Source organism: Erpetoichthys calabaricus, chromosome 4, assembly GCF_900747795.2.
Source record: "Erpetoichthys calabaricus chromosome 4, fErpCal1.3, whole genome shotgun sequence".
NCBI classification, from domain to species: Eukaryota; Metazoa; Chordata; class Cladistia; order Polypteriformes; family Polypteridae; genus Erpetoichthys; species Erpetoichthys calabaricus.
Genome location: NC_041397.2, coordinates 277309363 through 277322459, shown reverse-complemented (window position 1 = coordinate 277322459; position 13097 = coordinate 277309363). Strand labels below are relative to the sequence as shown.

Here is a 13097-nt window from a genome sequence, read left to right as displayed (position 1 = left end):
GTGCACAACAATGCCCGGCCTCATGTGGCAAGAGTATGCAGGCAGTTCCTGAGGGATGAAGGAATTGATACCATTGACTGGCCCCCATGGTTGCCTGATCTAAATCCAATAGAACAGCTCTGGTACATTATGTTTCGGTCTATCCGACGCCACCAGATTGCACCTCAGACTGTCCAGGAGCTCAGCGATGCCCTGGTCCAGATTTGGGAGGAGATCCCCCAGGACAGCATTCGTCGTCTCATTACGAGCATGTCCTGACGTTGTCAGGCATGCATACAAGCACGTGGAGGCCATACAAATTACTGAGTACGATTTTGAGTTGCTGCAATGAAATTTCTGCAAAATGGACTAGCCTGCCACATTACTTTTTGGGGTGTCTTTGAATTCAGCCCTTGGTAGGTTGATAATTTTAATTTCCTTCAAACAATGTGGCATCCTTTCATTCCTAACACATTACCCAGTCCATATCAGTACAGATATCCAGCAGGATTTTTTTCCCATTGAGATCCAATGTGTTTTTAAAGTGTTCCTTTAATTTTTTTGAGCAGTTATATATAAAACCAGTTCACTCCCTTCCTTTTCAGTAAGACGTCACATAATTGTGCAATATGTAACAAAACCTTTTAGTTTCACAATTTTTGCACTTTGATATATTTATAGTAATGTTAATTTAATTAAAATGGTATCTTAAAAACCTGTTAAGACAGAGACATTTTAGTTTACCCTAAGCCATGATCATGACAAACATTTCTGAGCTGTCCCAGAGTTTTACCTAGACTGGGCAGAACTACGTTATTATTTGGCTCCTTATTTAAAAAAAAAATAAGCCTTACTCTACACTTATGCATGGAAAAGAGGTTGAAATTGTCACTTGCTTCATATACCTGAGGGTACATATTACAAATGACCTCTCTTGGAGATGCAATATGGCCTCTCTGGTAAAGAATGCCCACCAATGCCTCTGCTTCTTGATTACGCGAAGGTGGTCTGGTCTGTGCCCCTCTATTTTGACCTCCTCCTACAAATATGTGGAAGACAGCATCCTCACCTCCTGTATTACAGTGTGGTATAGCAGCTGCTCGGCCGCATACAAGAGAGCATGGCAATGGGGTGTTAAGTCAGCACAGCGGATCATCGGTAGTGGCCTACAAACTATCAAGGACATTTACACCAGCAGGTGCAAAAGTAAAGCCTCTTACATTATGGAAGATGTCACTTATCCTGCACATGGGCTGTTTGCCCCCCTCCCATCAGGCAGGAGATTGCACAGCTTATGGGCTAGTACTACCAGGTTGAGAAACAGCTTCTTCTTGGATGCTATTAGACTAATGAATGCAACATCACTAAATCTGACTATACATTCTGTTTCAGTAGCTTCATGAACTAAATTATTTGCTGCTACCATTTTTTATTCACTGGTAATTACAAGTCATACTGCAATAATTTTTCTTTTAGCTATAGTTATCTTACTTTATGGACTAATGTTATTTCATTCTATTATATTGTGTTTATCTGCAATACCTTTATTACAAAGCTTTGGGGTTAAGGGGCTACTTATTGGGAAGTTGTTTTTAATGGGGTTATCGTTGCCACTGTTAAAATACCAGGACACATGTTCTGAATTTCATTTCTGCATATATGCTGAATAACAAAAAAGATCCTTGACCCTTAAATGCTGTAGATAAAATATGGCTTTTGATTTGTGTGGCCATGGAAACATTATGAAGCGATTTTTTTTTTTGGTAACTGAAATGTTCAGTTTACGTGGTCCTTTCACTGTTTTGTTCAGAAAATTGAGCCTTGCTAGCATATTTTAATTGTGTATACATATATATATATATATATATATATATATATATACATACATATATACACACATATTTATACACTGCCTGGACAAAAAAAAAGTCGCCACCAAAAAAAAAGGTATCTTTACGTTGTGCCACAGTGTGTGGTTTGCTTATTTGACAGACTGGAATTCGGGGTAATTACATTCATAGCATTCGTAGTCTGAATCACAATCTGATTGTATGGGTGGTTACCTACCAGGTAACGTTTGTGGTTGGTCCGCAAGTCGGAAAACATCCGCCACGGTGCCCTCTCATTTGTGAGAAGCAGATCATAGAATGTTGCACAGTTTACTGTCAAATCATGCAAAGAGTACAGACTACGAATGCTATGAATGTAATTACCCCGATCTCCAGGCTGTCAAATAAATGAACCACACACCATGGCGCAATATTATTATATACATATATATATATATATATATATATATATATATACATATACACATATACACACACACACACACACACACACCCACATACACAATCTTTCATCTTCTAAGTTTTTTTAAATGTTAAAATGTCAGTACAAGCAGATTTATTTATTCCTCAATAAGCTGCTCATCTGTTTATTTTTTTATGTTTATGAACCAAGATACAAGCCAGACTTTACAACTTGTAATATATTACACCCCTTTCAAACTTTACTCATTTATTAAGAAATACTGCAGTTACATAAGCAATATTATCACATAGAAAAAATAATTTATTTTTGGTATACAGTAAAGATTCAATTACCTGATATATTCTCTAGTGGTACTTTTCAGATGAGGGCTACCCAGAGGACTCATATCTGAACTTCGAGAACTCGTTGCTTGATGAGTACCAGATAAAGCTAGAGGCACTGGGTTTTCAACTAATTGCGGGCAACTTTTTGATAAAGAACCATTGTTATCTACTGGAAGAAAAAGATACAGGCATTTAGACTTAAATGTGTTCAACTGTCGTGAAAGTCCCCTAGGACTGCAACGGGTTGAGTATCCCTAATATGAAATGCTTCAAAATCCAAAACTTTGAGTGCAGACATGACCCCGCAGGTAGAAAATACCACAACTGACCTCTGCCCATGTAAAGCTCTGATGAGTACTAACTCTAATTTATTTATTAATGAGCAGATATGAACAACACACAAATGGGTGGTTTACTGTGGAGGTTTTGGGAGCCACGGGTGCATTACGAAAGGGTAAAAGCTGCAATAACACTTGAGGGCTGCATAGAGGGAACATAGGCTCAAATGTTCTATTGTCAACAGTTCTTTATCAACCATTGTATAAGTCAGACCTACGTACATTACTTACTTAATTTTCTGTGTACAGCTGATATAGGCATTCTGGTAATGCTACTGTGCACAAACTTTATTTCATGCATAAAATTATTAAATATACAGTAAAACCTCGATTATCCATCAGGGGTTGGGACGGAGGCTGTGACGGATAAGAGAACAGCTAATTTAAAAATGATATACAGTAGATTAGTTTAGCAAATAGTCATATTTATTTACAAAAAACATTAACAAAATATAATAGATTAACAAAATGAATTTATATAATATTGTAATGACCAGCGTAATAAGCAAATACAACTCAGAGGTACTAGAGTTTTCTATGTTTTACTTGGAGTCTTCGTTCTGTAACAAATGGTGCACCCTGTCTTACACTCCATTATTTGGATTACAGAGCATACCTCCCAAAAATAAACGAAAGCTTTCCAACCCAATCTGTTCATCTCCTGCCACTCACATTGTCTTTTTCAATACTGCAAACACTCCTGCTTATTGTCTTCTGACTCCCTACACAAAACTTCCTTTTGCCGCACCTTCTTTTTTCTCCTAACTTCTTCTGTTACTCATCTCCACCCTACACAGAACAGAAGCCCTTCACTACAGCATTTCACCCTTTCTGCTCCTGCACAGCAGATCACAAGCATCCTGTGCGCCCCAATATATTAATCAAAAACATATATACAATTTAAAAGAAAAATTACAATGCAGAAGAACATTAACATTAATACAGAATATTTTTTTTTTCCATTTGACACGTTTTTCAAGTTTGTCGGCATCACGTTTTATATCATTCACCGTTGTTCTTCCTACTCCATAAATTGAAGCAATACTAGAAGCGCTTTTGCCATTTCAAAAATGTGGACTGGATAAATTACTTATACTATAATCAGCAGCGGTTCCTAAATTTTACTAAAGAAGCTATCGCAGGCATACATGAGCAGTTAGATAAAACCTCACTTATGACCTGGCAAAATCGCCTAGCCTTGGACATGTGGTTAGCCGAAAAAGGAGGTGTCTGTGCTATGTTCGGAGATACCTGCTGCACATATATCCCAAACAATACTGCTCCTGATGGCTCCATCACGCGTGCCCTGGCTGGCCTAACTGCCCTTTCTCTAGAATTGTCACAGAACTCTGGGATTGATACTCCCCTAGATGAATGGTTCGCGTCATGGTTTGGCCCCTGGGCCCATCTTTTGAAATCAGTTTGTATCTCCCTCGCGATAGGTCTCCTTTTGTTACTACTCACTTTGTGCTGCATCGTTCCTTTAGTCAGGCATCTGGTTTCCCGTCTTTTTTCCCAACACCATGACAAAAGCTTTCCTCCTCCATGAAGAACGCACTCTCGTCTATGATCCTGAGAATGTTTCCCTTTAGTTACCCAATTCTTTTTTCTGCTCAAAAGGGTCGAGTGTGGAATGGAAATTTTCAGTTTACAGATAACTGTCCTTTTTATATTTTAAAAAAATGTGTGCTTGACAGTTTGCAGAAACTGTGTATGTGACCTTTAACATATATTACTGATGCTAACTTGTGTGAGCAGTTCAAAAGAATCTGACTTTACCAGAAATCTGCCTTTACCAGAAATGTATTTTTATAAACTGTTCTTCCTGTTTTACGAATAAGCTACTCTATGTACTCATCTGTAACCGCCGTCTATTTTAAGCCCTAAAAGGCTCATGCATTAACACAAGAAATATAGAAACTTAAAGAGGAAAAAGAAGAATAAAGTGTACACTGGAAAAGAGTAGATATTACATTGAAGGAAAATGCATCCAACAAGTACTTGAGGTGCTGTTACAACGGTAAAGTAGCTTTACCACCCTTGCGGGAGCCACCTGTGTCTTTACTACAGCTTCTTACACAGCAAACATCAGAAGCTAAAAATTATCGTGAACACATTCAAGAATACAACCATTCTCTAGCGTTTGCTTCCATGGGTGCACAGATAACTCAACCTCCTGGCCACGGACCATGCTGTTTTAAAATACACAGGCAAATTTATCACCAAATCTCTCCACTATACGCTAACACTTCTACCTCTCCAGGATATGGACAGTTGTATGTTTTTGACACAGCGCATGCTACTAAAGTACGCTTACAAAATAAAACAAACTCTGCATGCAGCGAAAATGTACTTCTCCAGCTAGATTCCATGCTCAGAACCATCAACCCCTTTGCTAAATCATACAAACACATGCATGAAATCGCTTAGTCCAATCCAACAGCATCTGTACGAATGGGTTTCAAGGAAACTCCTAGGCAGGATTTACGACGATACAATGCCCCAACATGTCACACCGATGTTGCAGCGATTTTCGACAGAGACATTGGCTGGCACAAAGATTTACAACATGTTCCCAATAAAAGAACTGCCAAGCGAATAAGGCTTATTCAATGCCAATTTTACGCGTACAGATTAGCAATGAGGAATACATTTAGTATTTTGCACTCCAGCGGCAAACTATTCCAACAGTACGTTGTAGATGCGCATGTTAAAACAGAGGGTGCGCGTCTCAATTATCTTAGATTACATCAACAAGATCTGCACGTCAAACTATCAGACGCACTGCAAGCAAACGCTGAAAATAACAACATTCGTGTAGGCAAAATGATCATATTACCGTCCACATTTCCAGGAAGTCCAAGATACATGCAACAAAACTATCAGGATGCCATGACCATAGTACATAAATTCGGAAAGCCTGATTTATTTATCACTTTCACATGTAATCCTGCTTGGCCGGAAATTCTATATGCACACTGCGTTTTTCAAGAAGTATTTATTTCTTCTTGACTTCTGAATTCCTTTCTCACCGTTTTCCGTTCCTCTTCTTACACCACCGTATGCTACGGCAGACGTCGCCTACTTTTAATTATAACAAAAGAGAAAAGCTACAAAACGCTATTAAAACAATAGGTAGAAACTGGTATGCGCAATGTTTTTTTTACTTTATTTATTTCCACTAATGGTTAATGGAGACCGATGCTTAATCGAGCGGCAGATAAACCAAGGTTTTACTGTTTTGTATAAAATTACCTTTAGAATATGTGTATAAGGCTAATATGAAACATAAATAAAGTTCATGTTTAGACTTGAGTCCCATCCCCAAGATATCTCATTAAGTACACGTAAACATTCCAAAATACTTCTGATACCAGGCATTTCAGTTTAGGGATGCTCAACCTGCATAATGCATATCTTTTAAGAAAACTGATGTGACACGATGTAATGTGCATACTCAACAGCAAATTTGAAAAATAAGTCTGACAAAAAATTCATTTAGATGAAAAGTAGCAATGATCACAGAAATCATGGTGACATGACTAAAGAAATAAAGGGTTGGGAAAAAAATCCCTTCAGAACTGTTCGTCTATGGGACTCTGAGACAAGTTCAATAGACATTTTCAAGAAAACTCAATTAATTTAAACAGTCCAACATGGACAGTAACATAGACAATAGCACAGCTCTAGCTCCAGGTAAAGCTACTGCACAATTAATGAACAAACAACTGTAACATATACAGAGGTGAGAATAATTTATATTACTGAAAAAAAATAAATTGTTAGTACAATTCTGTGAGAAAGTATTTTTGTTTATTTGTAACACTTTCTTCTGATATTCAAACAAATTTAGTAAAATAAACATGACAACCAGAGTAAATACAATAAATGGTTTTAAAATGATCATTTACTTATTGAACACCAATATCATCCATGTGAAAAAGTATTTGCTCATCTAAATCTACTTGATTGGGCCACATTTAGCAGCAACAACTGCAATCAAATAGTTCCGGCAACTGGGGATCAGTCATCACTGTGAAGAAATTTTGACAAATTCTTCTCTACAGAATGGTTTTAATTCAGCTACATTGGAGGGTTTTTGACTATGAACTCCCATTTAAGGTCAAACCACAATATCTCAATGAGGTTTGAGTCAGGACTTTGACTAGGCTTCGCAATAAACTTAAATTTGACTTTTTTCAGGCATTCAGATGTGGACTTGCTCTTTTGTTTCAGATATTTGTCCAGCCACATAACCCAATTGGTGCTCGAGCTTCAGATAACGAACTGATGAGTGGATATTTTCCTTCAGTACCATCTGGTAAAGAGCTGAATTCATGCTTCCCTCAGTTATGGAAAGTCGCCCTAGGCCCTGAAGCAGCAAAGCATCTCCAAACCATCACCACCATGTCTGATTGTAAATATAATATTCCTATTGTGGAAAGCTGTGTTAGCTTTATGCCAAATGAAAATGTTACACTTTTGACTCATCAATCCACAGAAAATTATAAGAAAAGATTGTGGGTAATCAAGGTGTTTTTATTTTTGGAAAATGCTAGATAAGCCTTTAAATTCTAAAAATCTTGATTAGTAGGGATTTTTGCCTTGCATCTCTCATATGGATACAATTTTTACCTAGTGTCTTTCTAATGATGGATTCATTAGAGAGAAGCCTGCAGTTCTTTAAATGTTTTCTGTGCATTCTTGGGAGTAATTTTGCTAGGCCGGCCAATCCTGGGCAGAATTACCACTGTTCTAAGTTTTCTTGGTTTGGATATGATGGCCCTCATGTTGGTTCACTGGAGTCCTAGGGTTTCAGAGCTTGCTTTATAGCCCTTCACTGAGTGATATATATCAGTAACTTTCTTTCTCAGGTTTTCTGGAATGTATTGTAATCAAGGCATGCTGTGCTGGTTGTTGAGATGTTTTAGCCAACTCACATTGCTAGAAAGGTTCTATTTAAGTGATGTTTAGACTCAATGAGAATGGCAGCAATCTTACAGTGCCTATAGAAAGTCGTCACACCCTTTTGAAATAGTTAACTTTATTTGTCATACAGCCTAAACTCGAAAACCAAGCTCTAAAGAACTTTCCAATCAATCAATCAATCATTTATTTATGAAGCACTTGAAAACAACACAGTCGAGGCTAAAGAACTGTACAAGGACAATAACCAATAAATGTCAATAATAATGACAGAAAAAATACAAAAACTATAACAGCACAAGAGAGGACAACCAACTCTCAAGGTGAATTAAACGCCCAACAGTAAAAATGAATTTTGAGACAAGATTTAAATATCAATAATGATGGAGCCATCCTAATATTTAATGGTAACTTATTCCATAATTTTGGAGCCAGGACAAAAATGCCCAGTTGTCTCTCACTTTTAGTCTTGCTCTTTGTGTTGTCAGCAAGATCTGGTCGGTGGATCTCAGAAACGTAATGGGAATGTAAGGTCTAATCTGGTCACATAAATAGTGAGGGCCCAGACCTTTTAAAATTTTAAAGGTAATTGTAAGAATCTTAAATTTAATCTGATATTTAATAGGAAGCCACCTTTTTTTAGACCCAGTTAAAAGATAGGCAGTAGCATTCTGGAGGTGGAAGAGAGAGACTAACCCCAAAATAAAGGACATTACAATACTCAAGGTGTGATGAGAAAAAAGCATGTATGAGCTTCTCAGAATCCTCAAAAGACAAAAAAGTCTTTACCTTGGATAGGAGTCTCAGCTGGAAGAAACTAGACTTAATAACCAAATTAATTTGGACATCCATTTTAAAATCCCGATCCATGATTACTTCCAAGTTCTTAACAGACATCTTCACAAAAGGTTCCAATGGGCCAAGACTACAAGGAGGAACGCTGAAAGCCCCACTTGGACCAAACAGAAGAACCTTTGTTTAAGTCTCACTAAAATTGGAGAATGCTTTAATGTTGTCCAACCAATCTAACAACAATTTTACCTGATTATTATTTTTGTGGTTTAGAAGATAATTAATTTGGGTATCGTCAGCATAGCAGTGAAAAGAAATGCCATGTTTTCTTAAAATGGATCCTAAAGGGAGAATATATAAGGAAATAAGGAACCCTGGGGAATACCACAAACAAACTGTGCTGAAGACGATGTACAATGACCACTGGTAACAGAAAAACGTTTATTACACAGGTATGATTTAAACCAGTCTAGTGGAGAGCCATTAAGGCCAACATAATGCTCCAAATGAAAGATCAATATGGTATGATCAACCCTATCAAAGGCTGCTGTTAGGTCTACAAGAACAAGAATCACAGAATCACCAGTGTCGTTAATTAAAAGAAGATCATTAAAAACTTTTAAAAGGGCAGACTCAGTACTATGAAGGGCTTTAATGCCCAATTAAAGTGGTTCAAGGATGCAGTGCATATCTAAAAAAGGTTGCAGCTGTAAAAATGCTAGTTTTTCTAAAAGTTTAGAGAGGATCAGAAATATCCAAGTTAGGCTTTTTAATAATTGGTTGTATTAATACATGCTGCAACTGATTAGGAACGGTACCTGAAGTCAAACTGCTTTCAACGTTAGCTTGAATACCTGGACCAATAGTCTGAACAGTACTCAGGAGGATAGCTAAACCCTTAAAAATCTTTTTGTGGCCTTCTCCTAACTTGTGCATTTCTACAGTTTTATCCTAGAGGCCTTTTGGCCTACTAACTATGTTAGTCTCTTTTTCAGAATCTTGCACTACTAGTAGTGCAATATTCAAGAGTCAGCTGGTTTTATTCTGATGTAATCAACACCACTACAAATGATGTCAGGCAATTAGCCTAGTGTTTGATATGGCAGCTGATTGGTTGCATCTGAATAAGAATAAGTTTGGTACATTCTGAGGGTATGATCATGTTACAAAACTAGGTATTACACTAATTATTTTTTAATAACTGTCCAAACTGTTTAAGAATGTTATTTTCACAATGACAAAGAGGATTAAAATGTGTACATACAGCTAAAAGACTATTTTATTTTTCAAGGTGTAATGTGACAAAAGGTATATAGATTTTTCACAGGGTATGATGACATTCTATAGGCCTCGGTGCTTTGTAGGTGTGTCTAGTCTAACCCTTTACCATTTAAATTTGGTCCATTGAATTACTAAAGGGGAAATTACTTTTCATATGGGTGATATGAAATTTATTCTAAATTTGTTTGGAGATCAGAAACAAAGTGTTATACGTAGAGGAAAAAAGAAGATGGTGGACATAAATACTTTTCCATGACATTATACATAATCAAAATACTATTAAAACAGTTTACACTAATCAAAACATCAAAAATTAATTTATACGTTCATTTATGTATTTTACATTGCTGTATTTTGATTAAGTCACATGATGTTCTATTAGCCTTACCAAGTAATTACTGAAACTTAATACAAATATAATAAATAATTTCACATCATTATTTCAAGTTTGTAATGGAAGCTGCATAAAGAGGTGAATTTATTTTAAACATTTTCTTTTTAATATAGAGTTAAGAAAAAGATCTATCTGAATGCTACCTAAGAATTAGTTCAAGTGTAATTACCCTCTATTTTATGAAATAACATTACAAAAGGAATTCCCTAAATGTTTTTATACAATATACAGTCACAATTTTGAAATTTATTGAAAAGCCAATGTCAATTAAGATGTACTCTTAAGTGAAAAAATAAATCAATTACATGATAGTACAGAAAGGAGTACAACAAACATCATTTGCATACCTTCATTTGCAGGATGTGAAGATGAGAAAAATGTTTTTACTGGTGAAAAGCTTCTCTCTGAAGAATTCTGCTGTCCTGGCATCTCAGCTCTGCACATATTAAGTGTAAAATCTGTGTGATGACCATCTGTGTTCAAATCAAATGTCTGGGGTGAAATGACATGGTCAGAAAACATCATTCTCTGATGTGTAGCAGATGGGATCCTACAAGACAGTGCTGGCGATAGAGCTGGCGACTGACTGCTTGTAACAGTGTAACGGACAGCTTTCTGTTGGTAATGTCTATAGGCCTCCTGCAAAGTCTCAGCTTCTTTTTCCAGTTCTCTGATTCTTGCTTTTGCCTCAGCAATCAAATCCATGTCCGAGTTTGAAGAAGTACGGGGACTTATCCCATAGGTCTTGGCTGAGATACCTGAAGGCTCAAAAACAACATCTTCAACCAATGGCATACCCCTTAGCAAAGACCTATCTATATAAATATCAGGAGGAGCAATCTTATTGGCACTGAAGTCAAGAACAGAGCGGTCAACAAGTGAGGGTTTTGGGTTGCGGAAGACTTCATTTTCCAAAGCTGCAAGAATCAAAGGATGCAAGGAAAAAGCAAAAAGAAGAAATGTATATCAGAATTTGCAGGCAATTGATAGAAAAAGTAGAGATTAAATGAGCACATTCAAAATTTGAATATCTGCTTAACCAAGATACTACCTTATTTTAGAGCAAAATAAAACTTATGGGGAAAAAGTAATTGAAGAAAGCAATGAATTTATTAACAGATGGAATAAGCATGCAGCAAACAGTACTGTCAATTGAACACTATAAATGAATCAAATCTTTTAACTGCTGATAGATGCAAGACAAATCACTTTAAGATGCTTTTAGATAAATGCAACTATTACAGCTCATCAAAAAGCTTATTTCATTAAAATTATTTTAAGTCCAGAATTCAAGAATGATACAAATAAAAATGTATACATTGTTTATACTTTCTTAAACAATTTCAAATGTCTGGATTATACATTTGTTGAAGTTTGCTTTGGGTAATTAATGTTTTAGATACTTATACAGTAGGTATGATGTTGAAGTTTAAATGCTTATGAAAGAACCATTGCAGAAGTAAATCTTTTCTGCATACTTACCATATATGTACTGTGCAACAGGACTGAACTGCCCAACCACTGCAGATACCAATGTTACATAACTAGGAATACTTCACCATTGCTGAACTCCTCACCTAGTCACTGAGCATAAGCCAAACAACTTACTGCAGGAATCTGATTTCAGTGGCTTGTACTCATTAACTCATTCTTATTGTGAATACTCAGAGCTCATAACTGAAAATAAGAATGGGGATGTGGACTGAACTGTAAATCAGGAGATCCATCTAATAACTTAGTTGCCTGACAAAAACATCAGCAAAATGCAACTGTTGCACCAATATGTCTGCCAGTTTCACAAGCAAATACAATACAATTTATTTTTGTATAGCCCAAAACCATACAAGGAGTGTGGCAATGGGCTTTAACAGGTCCTGTCTTTTGAAAACCCCCTAAACTTGACTCTCTAAGAAGAAGAAAAAAAAAATCCTTGTAGGGGAAAAAAAAATGGAAGAAACCTTGGGAAAGGCAACTTAGAGAGAGACCCCTTTCCAGGTAAGTATGCAGAAGGATGTCAAAAAGGGGGATAAGTACAATACAACACCACACCCACACTGCGACAAGACTCCAACGAACTCCAGCTCCTTCACTTCAGGATAGCTGCTCACCCCTTATCAGTAAGGAATAAACCATAATCTCAGATATGAAGGCTTGAATAAATGTATTATCGAATGCCAATCTAGCAGATGTAAGATGATGTCCCTGCCTTCCATACATAACTGAAGAGGTACATTACTCATAACCTCAAAATATCTACTAATCCAGCACTATTAGCGTTTCCAACACTACCACTATTATAATTATAAAAATGTATATATTATTAAGATTTTTATTTACAGCAGTGACCACAGCAAATGAAGATGCCCAACCACAACCAATGCATCTGGAATGGTCTCCTCTATGAAGGATGTATACAAGTAAAGCAGTTCCTGAAAACATTCCTTTTACCTCCTCAATAATACCTTCAGTTGAATTTTCCCATCCTAACAGAGATCCACCTGGACAAAATCCCACCTACCTTCTCATGATCTGAAAAATTGTTTGCCAGAACCTCTCCAAATCAAAGTCTATCTGCATGGCTTCATCAAATTCCCCTCACTCAAGGGTCTTCACTCTGCCCACTGATGCACTGGATTCCTTTTTGACCTGCTGGTACCATCCAGCTAAGTCAACTCACCACAAAATAATTAGTTAACAACACTCAAGTGTTTTAAATATTCAGCCTCAGAAGAGATTAAACAGAAAAAAAGGCAATCCTCTGTTAATATAATTATGAGCAATCTTTTATTT

At 36.6% G+C, this 13097-nt stretch overlaps 1 protein-coding gene across 5 annotated transcripts in view; it reads right to left on the bottom strand.

Moving 5' to 3' along the window:
• ofd1 (OFD1 centriole and centriolar satellite protein) overlaps positions 1-13097 on the bottom strand; it is a 151520-nt gene that overhangs the window by 23950 nt on the left and 114473 nt on the right. For 3 of the 5 annotated variants that reach the window (XM_028800841.2, XM_028800838.2, XM_028800840.2), the window contains 2 exons: positions 10655-11224; positions 2586-2745 (listed from right to left, as the gene is read on the bottom strand). In XM_028800841.2, the coding sequence (XP_028656674.1) occupies positions 2586-2745; positions 10655-11224 (730 nt within the window). The remainder of the gene's footprint in view (positions 1-2585; positions 2746-10654; positions 11225-13097) is intronic. The other 2 variants (XM_028800839.2, XM_051927213.1) reach the window with 2 other exon arrangements.